The sequence below is a fragment of the Cricetulus griseus genome, chromosome 7 (genome assembly GCF_003668045.3).
Source record: "Cricetulus griseus strain 17A/GY chromosome 7, alternate assembly CriGri-PICRH-1.0, whole genome shotgun sequence".
NCBI classification, from domain to species: domain Eukaryota; kingdom Metazoa; phylum Chordata; class Mammalia; order Rodentia; family Cricetidae; genus Cricetulus; species Cricetulus griseus.
In genome coordinates, this window is record NC_048600.1 from 47,607,732 (window position 1) to 47,625,121 (window position 17,390).

At 47.5% G+C, this 17,390-nt stretch overlaps 1 protein-coding gene across 1 annotated transcript in view; it reads left to right on the forward strand.

Annotated features, from left to right (window-relative positions):
* Positions 1–17,390, forward strand: part of Sh3pxd2b (SH3 and PX domains 2B) — an 83,279-nt gene that overhangs the window by 57,229 nt on the left and 8,660 nt on the right. Inside the window, exons 7-12 of the mRNA XM_027425192.1 lie at positions 348–482; positions 4,318–4,422; positions 7,988–8,105; positions 11,056–11,282; positions 12,818–12,867; positions 13,975–14,100. Coding sequence (XP_027280993.1) covers positions 348–482; positions 4,318–4,422; positions 7,988–8,105; positions 11,056–11,282; positions 12,818–12,867; positions 13,975–14,100 — 761 coding nt within the window. The remainder of the gene's footprint in view (positions 1–347; positions 483–4,317; positions 4,423–7,987; positions 8,106–11,055; positions 11,283–12,817; positions 12,868–13,974; positions 14,101–17,390) is intronic.

A 17,390-nucleotide genomic window follows, 5' to 3' on the forward strand; every position in this document is an offset into this window, starting at 1 on the left:
TGGTTCATAGGTGAGGAATTTAGGATGAAGTTGGGTGGATGAAGACTGCCAGGATGATGACATTAACATTTAAAACCATCCTCCTGCATCCCCCCTCCCCTAAGCAGCCAGTTTCTGGGTATGTGCCACATGTCACTTACTTGGACCCCCAGTGCTCTTGGTAAACTTTGGTGGCTGAGTAAGTAAGTGGATGAGAGGATGCAAGGATGGAGAGGTGGGCACAAGACAAATCCTGTAACAAAGATTTCTCTCCTTAGAAAGCCCCCTACCCAACCTTTCCGCCAGTTCCTGCTCCTCGTGCATGGGCAGGAGCTAATGGGATATCTGATGGCATTTGCTGTTCACAGGGAGTGACCTGACCTCGGTGGACCCCATGGTCTTGGAGCAGTATGTGGTGGTGGCAGACTATCAGAAGCAGGAGAGCTCGGAGATCAGCCTCAGTGTGGGCCAAGTGGTGGACATCATTGAGAAGAATGAGTCAGGTAAGGACCTCCCTGGACCACCCCCCTCACATGCACCCTGGACCATCGCCAAGCCCCACAAAACAGAGCATGTGGAAATTCCAAAGCAAATAAGCAAACCAACCTAGCTTGGCTCCCCAGAGCCACTGGGGGCTCATAGCTACTGCCTCAGCAGCCTGTTGGGTCCAATGTTATCATTGTTCTGACACTCAGCACCATAAACATTCCTTCTGGTTTTCAAGTACTTATAGACAGAGTCGAGTGCTTCATTGAGAATTTTTTGTTGTTGTTGATTTCCCTTGGGAGTCCTCTAGAAGGCTGCAGACCTGAGAGGTGGCACACTCCTGTAATTCCAGCACTTGTGGAGATGAGAGAACCTCAAGTTCTAGGTTATCTTGGGCTACATAGAGAGACTGTATCTCAAAAAGGAATAGAAGAAACTGTTCAGAGAAGATGGGCATCTACCTATCTCTCAGAACCACTGGTCACATCCAGTGGTAGGGTGATTGAGACAAGGGGCCTATATTCCACCTGGACGCTACACTGCACATCAGTCCAGGTCACTGCATGCCTTTGGCCACCAATTTTGTCATCCACAAAACACAGAAAACTGTCACGAGAACCGTTAAAAGAGTAAATGATATACTGTAGAGAGTGTCTCAACCGGAACTTGGCACACAGCATGTGCTCCAGAAATGCATGCTTCCTTCCCTGCCCCCCCCGCCCCCTTAGCTGCATAGCAGCCATCACACCATGCAGAAAAAGGGAGTGAGCAGCCTCTTCCCCAACTGGGTTCATGTTGTGAGGGGCCAAGCTCTATGATAGTCTGATGGCCAGTTAAGTCCACGTAACTGTGGAAGGACTATGTTTCCAGCATCCTTCAAGTTACCATTACTCACGTTAATCACGAGACCTGTGTTAGCCAATCACACCCTACTGTGCAATCTAGGAATAGTCCCTGCTTCCAAGAATACAGGAAGATGATGTTTCGGGCATCCTCTAGGCCTTGTCACCATTAGTCATGAGGCTGGTGTTAGCCAATCAAACCTCCAAATCATACAATCTAGAAGTCATTATCATCTTTGATGACCTAAGTCTCGGAGGTTCCCATTACAATGAGGGGTTTCTGGCCCTCCATCAGGCCTCCTCGGTGTAGACTCTGGTTTGCTCTGTTGAACTTAAAAGAAAAGAACCCCAGAGAGCTAGCATCTTGGACTCACAGCTCTAAGACTTTGATGACTCTGATGACTGCTCCAACACCATCTCAGTGCCCCATACTCTAACTCTTCCAAGGTCACATCTGTGACTATAAAAGATACGAGTGAGTGGCACTCACTTCTTCAGTGAACACCTTAAGGTCCTTTAATCCGGTACTGTTCTGATCCTGCCCACCTAGCACTGAATCCCATAGGCTCAGGCCATCCCTCACTGCCTTAGCCAGTACAAACCCAGTTGTTCTGCTTGCATTTCCTACAGCTGGCTGTCAAGCGTGGTGCACACAGCCCCCCTCTATCTCCATTAAGTGGCTTTTAAGACCAAGAGAAACATGCTTACAGGGTCATTGTCAAAGATGCTCAAAAAGATATAGCTGAAGAGATGCACGGGCAAGTGGTGGAAGAGACACTTCACTTACACACCCTCTATGGGTGCTACCCTCCAGGAACTTCTGTGCTCAGCAAGCTCTCCAAACCCCTCAGGTTCTCAGAGATCTCACTGAAGAGGCACAATTGGCAGCTGTGTTGACCTGTGATGGAATAAAAGGGGTCAGATCAAATGCTAATAGATACTGGGGAAGCCAGCCAGGCTGCTCATCCAGACTGTTGTTGGCCTCTGTGTTGTATTCCAGGGTATAGGGTAGGAACTCTTCCAAAATGGGATTTTATAATCTATTATCAAAGTAGGTCAGATCATTTAATTTCTTTATAGCCAGGAGCTCCAAGGTGAAAAAGATTAAAGCATATTTTTAGCTTTTATGACTTCCCTTGGGGGAGGGAAATCCTCACTTCCATGCCTGCATTGGGCAGAAAAAGCAGATACAAGGGGCAGGCAGTAAAAGGCTAGAGAGAGTGTGTGTCCCAATCTTCTGAGGCCTACAGAGCCCCAATAGTATTCTAGCCAAAAGCTACAGGAATAGTGACCCATGGATGGAAATTGAAAAATACACATCATTTCACAATAATCCTTGTGCTGTAGCTGGATGAACCAGACTCCAAGTGACTCATCATTTGTCCCCAAGTCTCTGCAAGCTTTAGAGCTTGGAGTTCCACTGTTCCTAACTCTGTGGTTTTCTAGTTCCCAAAAGATGTATGCAGGTTGTATGGCAAGGAGATAGATACCAAGGAACACAAAGAAAGGAGTGCCCATTCCCTAGGCCCCCCAGGATGGGATGCTAAGAAGGATATGAGAGAGAAAGATATATTGAGCAAATGATAATGCTCCAATCCCTTGTATAAACAGGCAGGGGGGTTGCTTTTGACCTGTGTGCAACCTCCAAACACTATACATCGTCTTTAGGTGGCATTATGCTTCATGTAATGTAGGTACTACATTGACTGTTTGTTCAAAGCCGAGGTTCTCAACCTATGAGTCATGACCCCTTTGGGATCACATATCAGATGTCCTGCAATCAGATATGTATATTACAATTCATAACCGTAGTGAAATTACAGTTATGAAGTATCAATGAGGTAATTTTATAGTTGCAAGTCACCACAACATGAGGAACTGTATTAAAGGGTCACAGCATTAGGAAGGCTGAGAACCACTGGTTTAGGGAGTAATATTAAGGGTCTGTGTATTCAAGATACATGGAGATTTTTTAAGGGTATTTTTTTTATTTCATGGTTGTTAAACACAATGTAAAAAACAGATACTGAGGGATTAGAAGACGGCATCTTTAGGTAGAGGCCATTGGGCCTGCAACAGCCCTTCCTCAGAGAGCACGTGGTGTGAGTGCAAAGCCTGTCGTGCAGTCAGACCTGCATCCAGATTCCTCTTGGCATGTGCCAAGTACCTTTTGAGGCCTGTGCCTTTAGGATCAAACACAGACTACAGCTCTGCCACACCCTAGATGAACACGGTCACATCTGTTAGCCTCCTTGTGTCTCAGTTTCTTCACTGTGCAATGAGGATGATAATATTAAGGTTATACAAAATCATGCAAGTACAGTGAGCAGTCCATTGCACACCCTACAAATGGCAAATGTTTTATAGGCATCTTACTCAGGGCAACCTCCCTCACCCCTGTCCCAGGCTCAGAAACAAGTTTCTTGTTAGCTTGTTTTTTAGCAATTAGTAGCTACTATTGGCAGTTATATTCTACCCAATGAACTAGTTTGTTTTTGTTTTGTTTTGTTTTGTTTTTCCTAACTTGAACATTAACTGTTGAGTGGCATAATATACAGTCAGCTTCTAGACCTATGGATTCTGCATCTTTGCATTCAACCAGTTGTGGATAGAAAATAATCAAGGGAAAAAATGTGATTGTGCTGAACATGTCCAGAGCTTTTCCCTACCCTGACCCCTAGATGTACAACCTAACTGTTCACAGCTTTGACATCCTTTGGGCAGAAGTCTCCTTCGGGATGTGGAAGGGTCCTAAATGTGTCCTATACCTTTATATGAGGGACTGCAAGGGTGTGAGAGGGTCCTAGGTGTGTCCTATACCTTTATATGAGGACTGCAGGGGTGTGGGAGAGTCCGAGGTGTGTCCTTACTTTCATATGAGGGACTGCTGTATGCGAGGATCTGCTGCCCTCAGGGCACCTCCAGAACAGTCCCCGTATGTGCTGAAGGGTGGCTGGATTATTTCACCCTCGTTTTGTCCAGCTGACAGAACCTTGCATTCTTCTTACAGGTTGGTGGTTTGTCAGCACTGCTGAAGAGCAAGGCTGGGTCCCTGCGACCTGCCTCGAGGGCCAGGATGGTGTGCAAGATGAGTTTTCCCTCCAACCTGAGGAAGGTAGGAAAAAGCTTCCTGCTCACCCTTCTTGGCAGCCTCTGCTCTGGGATTGATATCTCTCTAGCTCAGGGTCCAGAGTCTGTGTGCAGACTGGGATTAGAACTGTAGAGTTAGCCCATGCTTCCTTATGGGTTTGTGGGAACTACCCTAGGTAAGCCGTGTCAAAGCTAGGCCCTTGTCTCTTTATGTAACCCCCAGCCTGACTGCTGCTGACATCCTACCACTCCTCTCTAACATTGCTGTGGTGGCCACAGTATCAAGTTATACTTGCCCATTTGCAAGATGTTTGACCCTGTCTGTTTAAACATGCCTGATTTTTCCGTTGGTTTAGGTGTCCCCTTCTGTCTCCCACACACTTCCTTTTCCTGGGGACACCTCATGGTAGATGTTGTATGTGGTCCAGAAATGCCAAGGCCCAATGCTTCCTCTCCCCGAGAACTTCCCAAAGCAGAGAGGCCCTCAGTGCCTTCAGTGGCACACGAGTGTCTGGAAGTCTGACAGACCTGAGTGTGAATCTTACCTTGGGAGTGAGCAACTTTGGGAGAGAGACACCTCTCTAAGCCCCAGCCTTCTCTGTTGAACATGGGAATGTTGCAACATGTGTCCCCATCCTACCTGGGGGGTGAGTGTTGTTGGGTTTCAGTGGATTATCTCTGAGGAAACACAGAGACAAATCAAGTATGTCAGAAAAGGGGGTAAAGAGAAGGAGGTTCTAGAAACCCAAAAGTTTACACACCCAAAGATTGCATGTGGCTTTGCATTTAGTTGTACTACTGTAACCTTCTGCAGAGTTTGTTAGCTCTGCTTCAGTGGCCCTCCAGGAGCTGGAGGCCAGGCTACCACAGGCTATCACAGGATGGGCTCAGATTAAAGGGAGGGGCTACATTGCTGGTAGCCTGTGTCTCCTTACACAGTCTGTGATGTGTTTTATAGGCTACTTACTCAGGGCAACCTCCCTCACCCCTGTCCCAGGCTCAGGAACATGCCTGAGGAGAAATTTGCTGTTAGCTCCATTTCACAGATGAGGAGCCATGGTCAGAAAGGCTGATTTTTGTCCAGGGCCACACAGGTAGTGGACAGGAGCCCATCTTCCTACAGGTTTAGGCATTCCCTTCTACCATGACAGTTTCTTAGTTTCTCAGTATGTCTGCTGGACACCCCTTCACTCAAGTTGAAGCTCATTCCCCAGGCACCTCCTCTCTGGGACACCTGGAGTTGGGAATAGACTCAGGAAGATCTCTCCTAGGGAACATTGCTAGGTGCTCACAGGCCTACAGCCTCTGGGAGTGAGTGTCTCTTAACTCTACCTTCTACCCTCCCTCCAACACGCTGCCCGGCCAGTCTCCTGGAGGTACTGCTCTCTGCCCCGGTCCACGGGTCGCCGCTGCACTCTGGGGGACTTGTATGCCATCAGCTGGCGTCAAGGTGCCTACCCTTGGAGATTTCTCTGCATTTGGTGCTTGGAGCCAGGTCCTTGCATCTATCTGCATGAGCTCCCTGCTCTGGGATTGCCTGTGTCTGCTGCATGTGAAAAACATGGTCTTGTCATCTTGTGTGTGCAAGCATGCAGGATGGGGAGGAGTGGGCCTGGGGTAAGTGTGCCAGTTTAACAGGTGCGTGGGTCTTCTATGAGGGTGACTGGGCAGCCCCATTACTTTTGTCAGACTTGTTTCAGTCACAGGAGGAGGCCACATCAACCAGGTTAAGCGAAAATCCAGGTTGGTGTTGAGTGGTTCAAACTTGAAGGCTGGGACAAGACAATCATGAGTTTGAGGACAACTTGATCTGTATAATGAGACTCTAACTTTAAAAGCGGGGAGGGGGTTCACTGAAAAGCCAGGCTAGAACTAGTTTCAAGCAAAGATGGTTGTACCCTCACCACCTCTGCCCTATTCTGTTTCATTGACACAGCTCTATCTCTCATGACACCAATCCCAGGCACCTATCAGGGACAGTCACCAAAAACATCAGCTTCTCCTTCAACACAAGCACTAGGACTGGTTCCCCTGGTCCTCCCACTGTGTATCATCCTTGAACCAATCACAGCAGCCAGGCCTTAGAGTACTGTGATTCAGCTAAGGTCAGGTGCACATTCATCCTCCTCCAGGAGGCAGGGTCTCAGCCACCCCTACAGCACATGGACGAGCCACAAGCAACAGGGCAGGCATTGCTTGTGCAGCCCCTGAGCTCAGTCGAGTCACTGAGCATCTCTAGCATCCCACAGCTTCAGAACCCGCCCAGCTGGAGCCTGAGGGGACCCAGGGCTCATGGGTTTGAATGCACACAGATGAGAACCCAAGTAGTGCCCCCTCCCATCTGAACTACACAAAACCACCGTGCTTGGCCAACAGGATCCTTTCTTCCTTCCTCCCTCCTACCCCAGCCTGGTACCTGCTGATTCAGCACAAGGAGAACTAGCTGACCATGCTAAACACAAGATGTGTGCCACGAGTCAGCACAGCCCCCTCAGAGTGGGTCAGCAGGCCATTTCAATAAATAAATAAATGCCTGAGTGCTTCTCACCTCCTCTTCAGCAGCTGGCTGGCAATGGATGCCTCAAGTGTTTCCCCAAGAAGTGTGAACACTAGGCCACTCACCTAAGGACTGGAATATAATCTAAGAAACAGTCCTCTCTTCTCTCTCCTGGGCTCCCCCTGGGACATGTGTCTGTGTTTTTCTGTGTCAGGAGCCAGAGCAGACACTGGAGATGGGAACTGGTCCCTTATTCTCCCTAGCATCCTGCCCAGGGTCTGCCAAAGAGCAGGATCTCTGGGCTGCTGTGGTAAAAATGCAGTGGGAGATGGCTCTGGGGGGGGGTGGGCTTGTAGGATAGCGCTGTGGCTTGTGAGGAGAGTGGGGTGGGGGAAGCAACCTAGCCATGCAGGTTTAAGCACGGTTGAATCAGGGCTGTACATGGCCAATAAAAAGTGTAGTCTAGTCACCATCTAGGAAATGAGAAGTGCTCTCTGTCCCCTCCTTGGTGGCAATTTCAGCTTATCTCTGAACTTTTGGTCTCCACCAGCAAGAACTAGCAGGAGCCCAAGGCCTTAATTCACCGTGTGAGCAAGGAGCACCCCAAACCCTGTAGGGGGCAGGGTTCAGAACATGCTCCCTCCCTAACCAGAGGCTCATTCATGAAACAATTGCCAGCTTTTCCAGGCATCTTCCAGTGCTGGAGACAAAGACATGACTGAAATAGACCAGACCCTGCCTTCATGGAGCTCATACTCTTCCCAGAGGAAACAGACTTGAAACAGTAATAAAAGTAGAGTTAGTTAGAAGGTAATTCCTGAAATGGGGGATTAACCTGAGCGTGGAGATGAGGATGCTGTGTGTCAGAATGTTGCATGAAGTCATGGACCATGACCTTGAGGCACAGATTGGAAGGAAACAAGGGCAGTTGTGCGATGCCGAGGCCATCAGAGGGACTGGGACCTCTAGAGCTCTGCAGGAGCCTGGGGAGCCAGAAACCTCAGAGAATTTCCCTCTGTGTGATTCAAGTTCCCAGCCAGCATCCTAGACTCCTCTGGTCTCTTTCTCACCCCATCACCCTGTGTCCCCACAGAGGAGAAGTATACAGTCATCTATCCATACACAGCTCGTGACCAGGACGAAATGAACCTAGAGCGAGGGGCTGTGGTGGAGGTCATCCAGAAGAACCTGGAAGGCTGGTGGAAGATCAGGTATCTGCCTATGCCTCCCCTGTGGTTCAGTGGGCCCTGGGTCTCTGACGGGCTCCAGTTTCACAGAGGTCTGTGAGAAACTGCAGACAGGTGACATTTCTGCCTCAGCCATGAAAGGACTTATCTTAATGAGAGTTTGCCTCCCTCCCTGACCATATGTTTCCTGTAAAGTCCTAATAGGCAAGGCCTCTGAGATCCCCAAGCCTCAGAGAGAACACTATTTTATATCTTACACCATAGCCTGGGTGTGTAGTGGGCCGCTCTGTCTGTGTAAGCATACTATGGTGTTTGCCCAGGGTACAAGTCACCTAGTAAAGCATTTCTCAGAAATTGCTCAATCATTAAATAACATGTAACTGTCACAGCACCATGCTGCAGAGTAACATACCCTGGAACTCACAGCTCTGGAGTTCAGGAAGCAGTTGTCAGGCTGAGGTAAAGTGTCATCCAAAGCTGGGAAGTGTCCCCAGAGCCTGCTCACTCTCCCATGTGTGCCGCCTGAGCTTGTGTCTGTGTCCCAAATGATGGCCTGAGGATGTGCACTGTGTTGTGTTTTCAGCTAGCTTTTTTTTACTTAAAGCAAGACTTGCTCCCTCTTAGAGGACTTTTTAAGTTTGACAAATGTGTAATTGTACAGATTTCTATCTCCTTGTAAATTTGCCTCCAGTTACAAATGACCTGTTTTTCACTGAAACCCAAGCCGTTTTGCCATTTTGTTTTTAAAGCAGGTTTATTTTGTTTTTTAGTTGTTTTGTTGAGGGTTTTGTTCGTTTGTTTTTTGATATGGGGCTTCTACATAGCCCTAACTGTCCTGGAACTCACTATGTAGCCCAGGCTGGCCTCATACTCACAGAGATCTACCTGCCTCTGCTTCCCCAGTGCTGGCATTAAAAGTGTGCAGCACTGCCCAGCTTCTTTAAGTGATTTTTAATGAGATTCTTCTCTGCTGCAATCATGACTAGTCAGCTGGGTCTATTCCTCTTTCCCTACAGGTGTGAGCACCTGTTTGGAGAGATATTAGTAGCTCTCAGTGGGGTTGGCTGATTTCCATGGTGTAAATACTTGTCCTGTGGCCACACTCAAGCCACCAATGTGATGCCACTAAATGTGGAGTTCAGAAGAAATCTGTGCTGTGAGCTCTAGTGATCTGGTGTGGGCTTGCTCCAGTATATCTGGTCCAAACTGACCCGACTTGTTATTATGAAACCCAAGTTCTGCCATGTGAGAATCAACAATCATTGTCCTCACTGATATCCTTTTTAGGGACAATGAGCTGGTATGTCAGAGTCCCTGTCATTCCTCAGTTCAGTGACAACCAACAAGGAACTACATCATTCAAATCTAAGTATGTTGTGTCAACTGACACAGAGCCCTGTCCTGTCAGTGTGAGGCTTTGAACCACAGGCTGAAGCTGCTTGTAAAAGGCCACAAAGAACAAATTAAGAGGGCTGAGTCATTTCCTGCTACAGAATTGCTTGTAAACTTGAGTGCGGTGTTTAACACCAATGGGTCTCCGGCTTCTTGTCTTTAAGGCAGAACCCAATTCTGGTTGAAAATCCTTTATCTGAAATGCATGGGAACAGAAGTTTTTGGGATCTGGGATGTTTTCATCTTTTGGGAATGTGGCATATGTGTAATGTGATGCCTTGGGGATGAGGAGGGCCACGGGTAAACCCAAGATTCGCTGTGTTGCATATACACTGTATAAGCACAGCTGGAAGATGAGTTCATGCAAGTCTAATACAGCTGCATTTTGACTGTGATCCGTCACATGAAGTCAAGTGTGGAATTTTCCATTGGTGGGGTCACGTCAGTGCTTAAGAAGCTTTGCTGAGAAGTGGGGGTTGGGGGCCAGTCCTGCAGTCCCTCCTGCCAAGATTGGCTGTGCTCAAACCCACTAATAGCTGTGACATGATTAGGGCAGGACTGACAGAGTAGGTGCCAAGAGTGCTGGCTCTCACTATTGTCACCATCACAGTGGTACTGTAGGGGACACTCTGATGCAGAGCTTTACTGCTGTTTGCCCATGATGTGATTTGATATTGGTGACTTGTCCCCTTGTCCCCTTGGCCTTTCATTTCTTTATTGAGTTCACTGATACCCAGATGCTTGTACCCAGGGGCTCATATTCTAACTAGGAGACAGGAAAGCCACAACCAAGTGCATTTTGCAGGTGCTGGACATTACAGAGTGTGAAGAAGACAGAGGGTTATTGTGGAGACTGGGCCTCATTTAGGGATCAGAACAAGACTTAATGACAGTCACTAAAGCCTGGGAAGAGGAGCAGGTGCCACCAGGAGGGAGCAGGGAGCTTGCCAGGTAGAGGCCCACCAAAACAGCAATGTGGGGAAGTGACAAGCAGGCTGCATTTGGAAGACTGCAAGTGGAAGGATTATGTGGCTATTGAGAGAGGCAGGTGGAGACCAAATGGGGAAGGCCTAGAAGGCTAGTGTGAAGGCTTAGGCATCATCCAAGGGCAGTGAATTGCATGTTCTGACCCACAACACTTACGAGTTCACTGTGCCATTGTCTCAGTTAGGGTTTCTATTGCTCTGAAGAGACACCATGACTACAGCAACTCTTTTAAAGGAAAACATTTAATTGGGCTAGCTTACAGTTCAGAGGTTTAATCCATTATCATGATGGTGGGGCATGGCAGTATGCAGACAGACATGAAGGAAGCTGACAGTTCTTAACGTCTTGTAGAAAGTGGTCTGTCTCACTGGGCATAGCTTGAGCATATATAAGACCTCAAAGCCTGCCTCCATAGTGGTACACTTCCTCTAACAAGGGCATAACTCCTAATAGTGCCACTCCCTTTGGGGGCTATTTTCTTTCAAACCACAACTCCCACCATCCTGAACCTGACATATAGATGCATGGCTTCCCCAGCCCCACACATCAATACCCTGAAAAACAACCTAACCAGAATCCTTTACCTTCCTCCCAGGTTCCAGGGCAAAGAGGGCTGGGCCCCTGCTTCCTACCTAAAGAAAAGCAGTGGGGAGCCCTTGCCCCCAAAGCTGGGCCCCAGCTCATCTGCCCATTCAGGGGCCCTTGACCTGGATGGTGTTTCTCGGCATCAGAATGCTCTGGGCAGGGAGAAGGAGCTGCTCAACAACCAGAGGGATGGCCGGTTTGAAGGTCGTCTGGTGCCAGATGGTGATGTTAAACAGAGTGAGTGATACCCACCCTTGTTCCAGATAGCTGAGGTCTATCTGACTTAGAACACCTTCCATGTCACCCTTCTTCCTTGCAACAGCTTGCTATCTGTTGATATCCTGCAGGCTAAAATAAAAACTGGGGGACCTTGGGTAACTCGCCTAGGCCATTGGACCAGGAGGCTACAGAATCTGAGCAGTGTACTGTCCCTTCCCTAGATTGTCCCACTGTGTCATGACATCAAGCTCCTAGTGTCAGGAGTCTCCTAATTAGCTCACTGGCTCCTCTGACAACCTTTGAGGGACTGCTTTTGTTTTACAGATAAAAATCAGAAAAATAGGTGATGAGACAAAAAAATAAGTGATGAGAGGTCGTTCACCTGGTAACAGTGGGACTGGGGGTTGATCCCAAGGCCCATACCCCTCAGTCTTCTCCATGGCCTCATATGTGAGCCGTGTTGGTTTTGCTTCCACCACAGTGCTTCACCCATCTTGCTCTTCAAAGCCTCTCTATATGTATTTTACTATTAGTATTCCCCACACACCTGAGAACAGGGTTTATCATAGTTGTCTGCATTGTACTTGGAACTGTGGCCTCAACACAGTGCCCAGCATCCTGTGCTGGTCCTGAAGGTAGCAAGAATCTGTGAAGAAAGAACTCTATTTCCTCACAGAGATGAGGGCACTGAGCTGAGTTCCATGTTCTCTGCACCATCTTAAGTACAAAGAGCTTCATGGGTGCTGCAGGCCATGGCAGGGCTCTGTGATTCTGGACTCTCATGGTCAAGAGCATAGCCTGCTAATGCTAGGGGACCGAATGAAAATCTGAAGTAGCATGACTTTGTTAGGATTTTCAGATGCCAAAACAGTGGCTCATTTGATCTAGAAACTCATTTCCATTCTACACAACAGAGCAGTTTTGTGCCTACAGCTGAGATGATATTTCCATGCAGTTGGTCTCCTGCATCTGTTTCGTGTTGCCCTCATTATTCAATGTGGTCCATCACTCTCCAGCCAGAGAAAGGCAAGGAGGAGTGAAACAACTCAAATGTTCCACCTTCCCTCATACTGTACTGGACTTAGTCACACATGGCAACACCAAGCTGCAAAGAAGTCTAGAAACAGTAGATATGGAAGTTGGTATTTCATGTTACCCCAGCTGCCAGGGAGAGGTATGCTTTAAGCTACTCCACAGGAAATGACCTAGGGCTGAAGAGTCAAACAGTAATTTTGTGCTATGCTGGGATGAGTCCGGACCCAGCCCTGTATAGCTCTGAACACATGCTTTACACCCTGTGTGGACAGTCTCCCTTTACTTGAGGGCCAGTGTCATTCATCTGTTGTTCCCAGGTAGAAAAGATCCAGGGAAGGCCATGTTGATGGAGGCACCTGGGCCTAGCTTAAGGAGAGCATAGTCAGGCTGTTCTCACAAAGGCTCACAGAAACACAAACATGTGGCTTCTGGGGAGGGAGGAGACCGCCCCCTGGCTCCCACATCTGGGAATCTGTCTGTGGAACTCTGCATGTGAGTGACATCTTGTTTCCCCGTAGGATCACCAAAGATGAGGCAGAGACCCCCTCCTCGCCGGGACATGACCATTGTAAGTGCACACTTGCCTTAGGGCCCCACCTCCTTGGCCTGGGGCCTGTCTGGCTTACCCTCCAGACCTCACATATTCCAGTACTTTCCAAGCAGTTCTCCTTTTTCATGAAGCCACCTATGTGAAGCAGGCCCAAGCTTAGAGGCACAGGTTTGTCTATGGTGACATCTGGTGCTCTGATCCATTTTTAACTCTCTATGTCCATTTATTTACTCATTCATTTACTTACTTATTTATAGGCAGAGTCTCACTTTACAGCCCTGGTTAGCCTGGAACTCCCTCTGTAGACCAGGCTAGCCTCAAACACACAGAGATCTGCCTGCCTCTGCCTCCTGAGTGCTGGGATCAAAAATGTGCACCACCGTGTCCTGCCTAATAGGTACCTCTTTAACATTGAGCATCCTTAATCCAAAAACATAAAATCCTTGAAAATCTTGACACTTTAAGCACCATCATGACACCAAAAGTGGAATGAAAATTCCATACCTGACCTCAGTCAAAACACAGGCACGTTAAAAAATATTGGAAAATGTTACACTCAGGCTAAGTATGCATGAAGCGCAAATGTATTTTGTGTGCAAACTTGGATCCTATCCCCAGGATGTCTCACTATGTATATAAATATTCAAACTGTAAAACACTGTTGATCACAAAGAAATTTGGAAAAGGGCCTTCGGAAAATGTCTGCCACTTTTTGGGTACTTGGCTAGCACCCTAAATGTGCTAGGTGCTTCACTTGGTAGCAAGTATCCCAGGCCAGTAGTGTTAGGGTGCCCATTCTATAGGAGATGAAGAGGAGGCTTGACATGGTCCACATGGGTCTGATCCAAAGACCTGTGGTCTTCCCATAGCCTCATTGCCTCTTACATTCAGACACTTTCGTGTTTTCCCAAATTCTCATGATATTCTGGGATATCCCATGCTGCTCCTGTTACTGTAAAGTTGAAGGGCAAGTGAAACCTCAACTAGGAGGTGACAGTCAAATCCCCTTTGTTTTGCCCCTCAGAAGCTAGTTAGGCTTCCCAGCACCCTGTCAGTGGTGATGTTGTATACCCTAGTCCCTTCATTCCACCATGACTCAGTCAGCCCTGTGTGTAACCCTGTCAGCCTCGAGGCCTCAACCTGCCGAAGCCTCCCATCCCACCCCAGGTGGAAGAAGAGTATTACACCATTGCAGAGTTCCAGACCACCATCCCAGATGGCATCAGCTTCCAGGCCGGCCTGAAGGTCGAGGTGAGCACACATGCTGTCATTCTTCATTGTTGGCATTGCCTTCTCTCTTTTTACCTCCTGCTATGGTGGAGGGGAAACAATGTTAATGGCTTTATTAAGGTATGACTATATCTTCATAATCACATACCAAACTGTTTGCCAACTTGAGTGGAAAAATCAGTGGTTTCTTTTATTCAGAGTTGTGTAACCATCACCACCCTCCAGTTCCAATGCCCTTGCAGAAACCCCTGTCTCCACCTTCCTTATTGCCATAGGAGTACTGAGGCTGGGAATACAGACCTGAGCCACCATGGGACCAGGGATCAAACTTGGGTCATTAGTGTTACATAGCAGTGCTTTCATCCACTGAGCCATCTCCTGGTCCTATGTTCCTTTTCCTATCACCTCCTGCTTCCCATCTCTCATCTTTCCCTCCCATTCTCTGCATGTGTGCTCTGTATCCCTGGATAGCCATAGAAAGTCCTTTGTCTTCTCGTGTTCATCTTTTATCTTCACAAGCTTAGGGATGAAAAATGTTTCCCATGCACTCGAGAAAGCCTGCAGGTAACAGGATAGCATCAAAGCTCTGGATAAGAAGCCTCTTCGAAGCTCTTCGAAGAAGCCTCCTGACAGAACCAAGGGGTCTGGCCACTGGCACCCCTACTTCTGCTCTGTCATGAGTAAACCTTGGCCAGATGCTTCCTACCCCACTTCAGGAGGCAGAGATTAAGTCTGCTCATCTCTATGATATCTATAATCCAGTCACTCCTCATGTTCCTAGGATCATATCTGTGATTTTGAGAGCATTGAAAAAGATGAGATTACACCAGATATTGGTGGTACACATCTTTAATCCTCCCAACACTTGGGAGGCAGAAGCAGGTGGATCTCTGTGAGTTTTGGGACAGCAAGGGCTACCCAGAGAAACCCTGTCTCAAAAAAAAAAAAAGGAAAAAAAAAAGAAAGAAAAAGCAAAAATTATACCTCTGTGGAACATGTACTTTTTGGCTTGTCATTTTCCCTAAAAAATAATACAATATGACTTCTTACTTCCTACCTACCTACAGATGGTAGATACCATGAGCAATCTAAGATGACATATCAACCACTGGAATATGAGCGGCACATCCTTAGGACATCCTGCCAGTTTCTTAGTTCATCAATTTGCTCTTCAGCTGTTCAGTATGTTTCTTATTCTCATTCAACAATTACAGTGTTCATTTCCAAGCATCCTTCATGATTCTTTTTTGCAGCTGCCTGTTTTTGTTTCATCTGGCCTTGGATTAATTTAGTGTTCTTCTCTATCTGTATAAGGAAGGTGGTTTAACTTGCACTCCTGCTGTTATCAGTGATGGTCTTTTTCCTCGGTTGTCAATTCTTTGTGTTGTTACTGATATTTCTTGCAGTTATTCCCGGGAATCAGTCCCTGGTTTTGGCTGCAGAGGCTACAGCTGTAGCTCAGAAGTAATATTAGTTGCCAAGCACATGTGAGGCCCTGAGTCCCATCATCAAGCATCATAGAATGAAAGACAAGGCAGCTGTGAGATAGTCCGTGGAAATATACAAAAGAGGTTGATCGGCTTCTAGAGACTTCTGAGCCAGCCACTGAGCAGTGTCACAGCTCTGTAACCCCAGCCTTCAGGGGGTCACAGATGCCACTTACAATCTCCCATACAAGAACAGGACCTAGGACAGAGGCCAGCCAGGCTAGCTGCTTGTGTGGTGACATCCTAGTTACTCCCACCCAGTCATGTGCTGGCTCTTGTCCCCACCTCCCTCAGTGCCACCCTGTCTTCTATCCTTTGCAGAACTCTGTGCCCACTGAGAAATTGTGAGGGCTCACCTGAGGATTCTTCTAGACTTTAATCCACCCCTCCCACCTCCCCCTATGATCAGGGCTGCAGCCCCACAACTTTCTTTCCTTGAATGTGCTGCATAAAGAGAAGACAACTGTCCATTCCACCTTGAAACCAGAAGCCCATACTGTAGTCTATGAAAGGCTTCTTCCCCAGAGAACTGAAAACCACCGTGGTTTTAAGACACAGCTTTTAAGGGCTAGGGGCATAGCTTTGTGGTAGAGCATAGGCTTGGTGTGCACACACAGACCCTGGGTTTGATTCAGTTTGTGAAAGTTAGAGATCCTTTGGCAATGTATCTCCTGTAGTTTCTGCTAGTACAGGGTGTTGAGCAGTTGGTGCTGCCACCACAGCTCAGAATGTTAAAACGTCTACCAGGGATCCTCAGGATCTAGGCAACCCATCTGCACTGAAAGAGGGCATTAATGAAGGTGTTGCTGCTCTTTTTCTCTTTTGACCTTTCTCCTCTATTCTTGATCAAGCTGGTCCAGCAACAAACTCCAGCACTCTTCCCCCACCCCCACCCCCACTCCCCACTTTAGCCCCAGCTGACCTGGAACTCACTATGGACACCAGGCTGGTCTAGAACTCATAATTCCTAATTCTGCTTCCCAAGAACCAGGATGAAAGGCATGTGCTACCATGCCCATCATGTCAAGCATTCTTTAACAAAATCATAGCCACCACCCACCTTGAGACTTTTTTGTTTTACAGTCCCACGATGTTGACAGATCCCACCGGTAGATTTTTGAGCGAATGATTGCTACTAAAGCTTGAGGCTTAAACAGTTGTTTTTTTCCTGTGATGAGTTCTATATACCATTTTCTTTTATCCTCTTTTGCTTTCTGGTTCGCATCTATATAATCTCAGGCCTCCACACTCATTAATGCATCCAGAGGTTCCTGGAAATCAGGCTACAGTGAGACTGAGCTCAGTGTCTGCTCTATTTATATTTCAAACATGTTTTGAGATGGCAGTGGGGCGGCAATGGTAAGTGTGCTGTTGGTGTAGGCACTTCCTTGGTGCCTTACCTTCTTGAGAACTAAGCTTGACAGGAGGCCTGGGAAATTGATAGCAGCTTGTCTTACAGATACAATTCAGGGTGGGTAAATGCTCATCTTGGGGTACAGTTAGTAAGTGGTGGAGCAAGGACTTGAATTGAGATCTGTCTGGTTTTAAAGCCCAGGTTGTTCCCTTTCATTCTTGTGACCTTGCATTTGTTTCTTTCATCATAATACATGGCTCTGTCTACCAACAAGAACATGATTGAGACTCCAAGTAGGAGGCAGGCATAGGTACACACGCCTTTAATCCCTGCACTCAAGAAGCAAAAGGAGTCCAACCTCTATGAGCTAGAGCCAGCCTTGTTTTCATAGAAAGTTCCAGGACAGGCTGTATAGAGACCCTGTCTCAACAGGAAACAAAAATCCAAATGGCCAGAGTTTCTGCCACTCT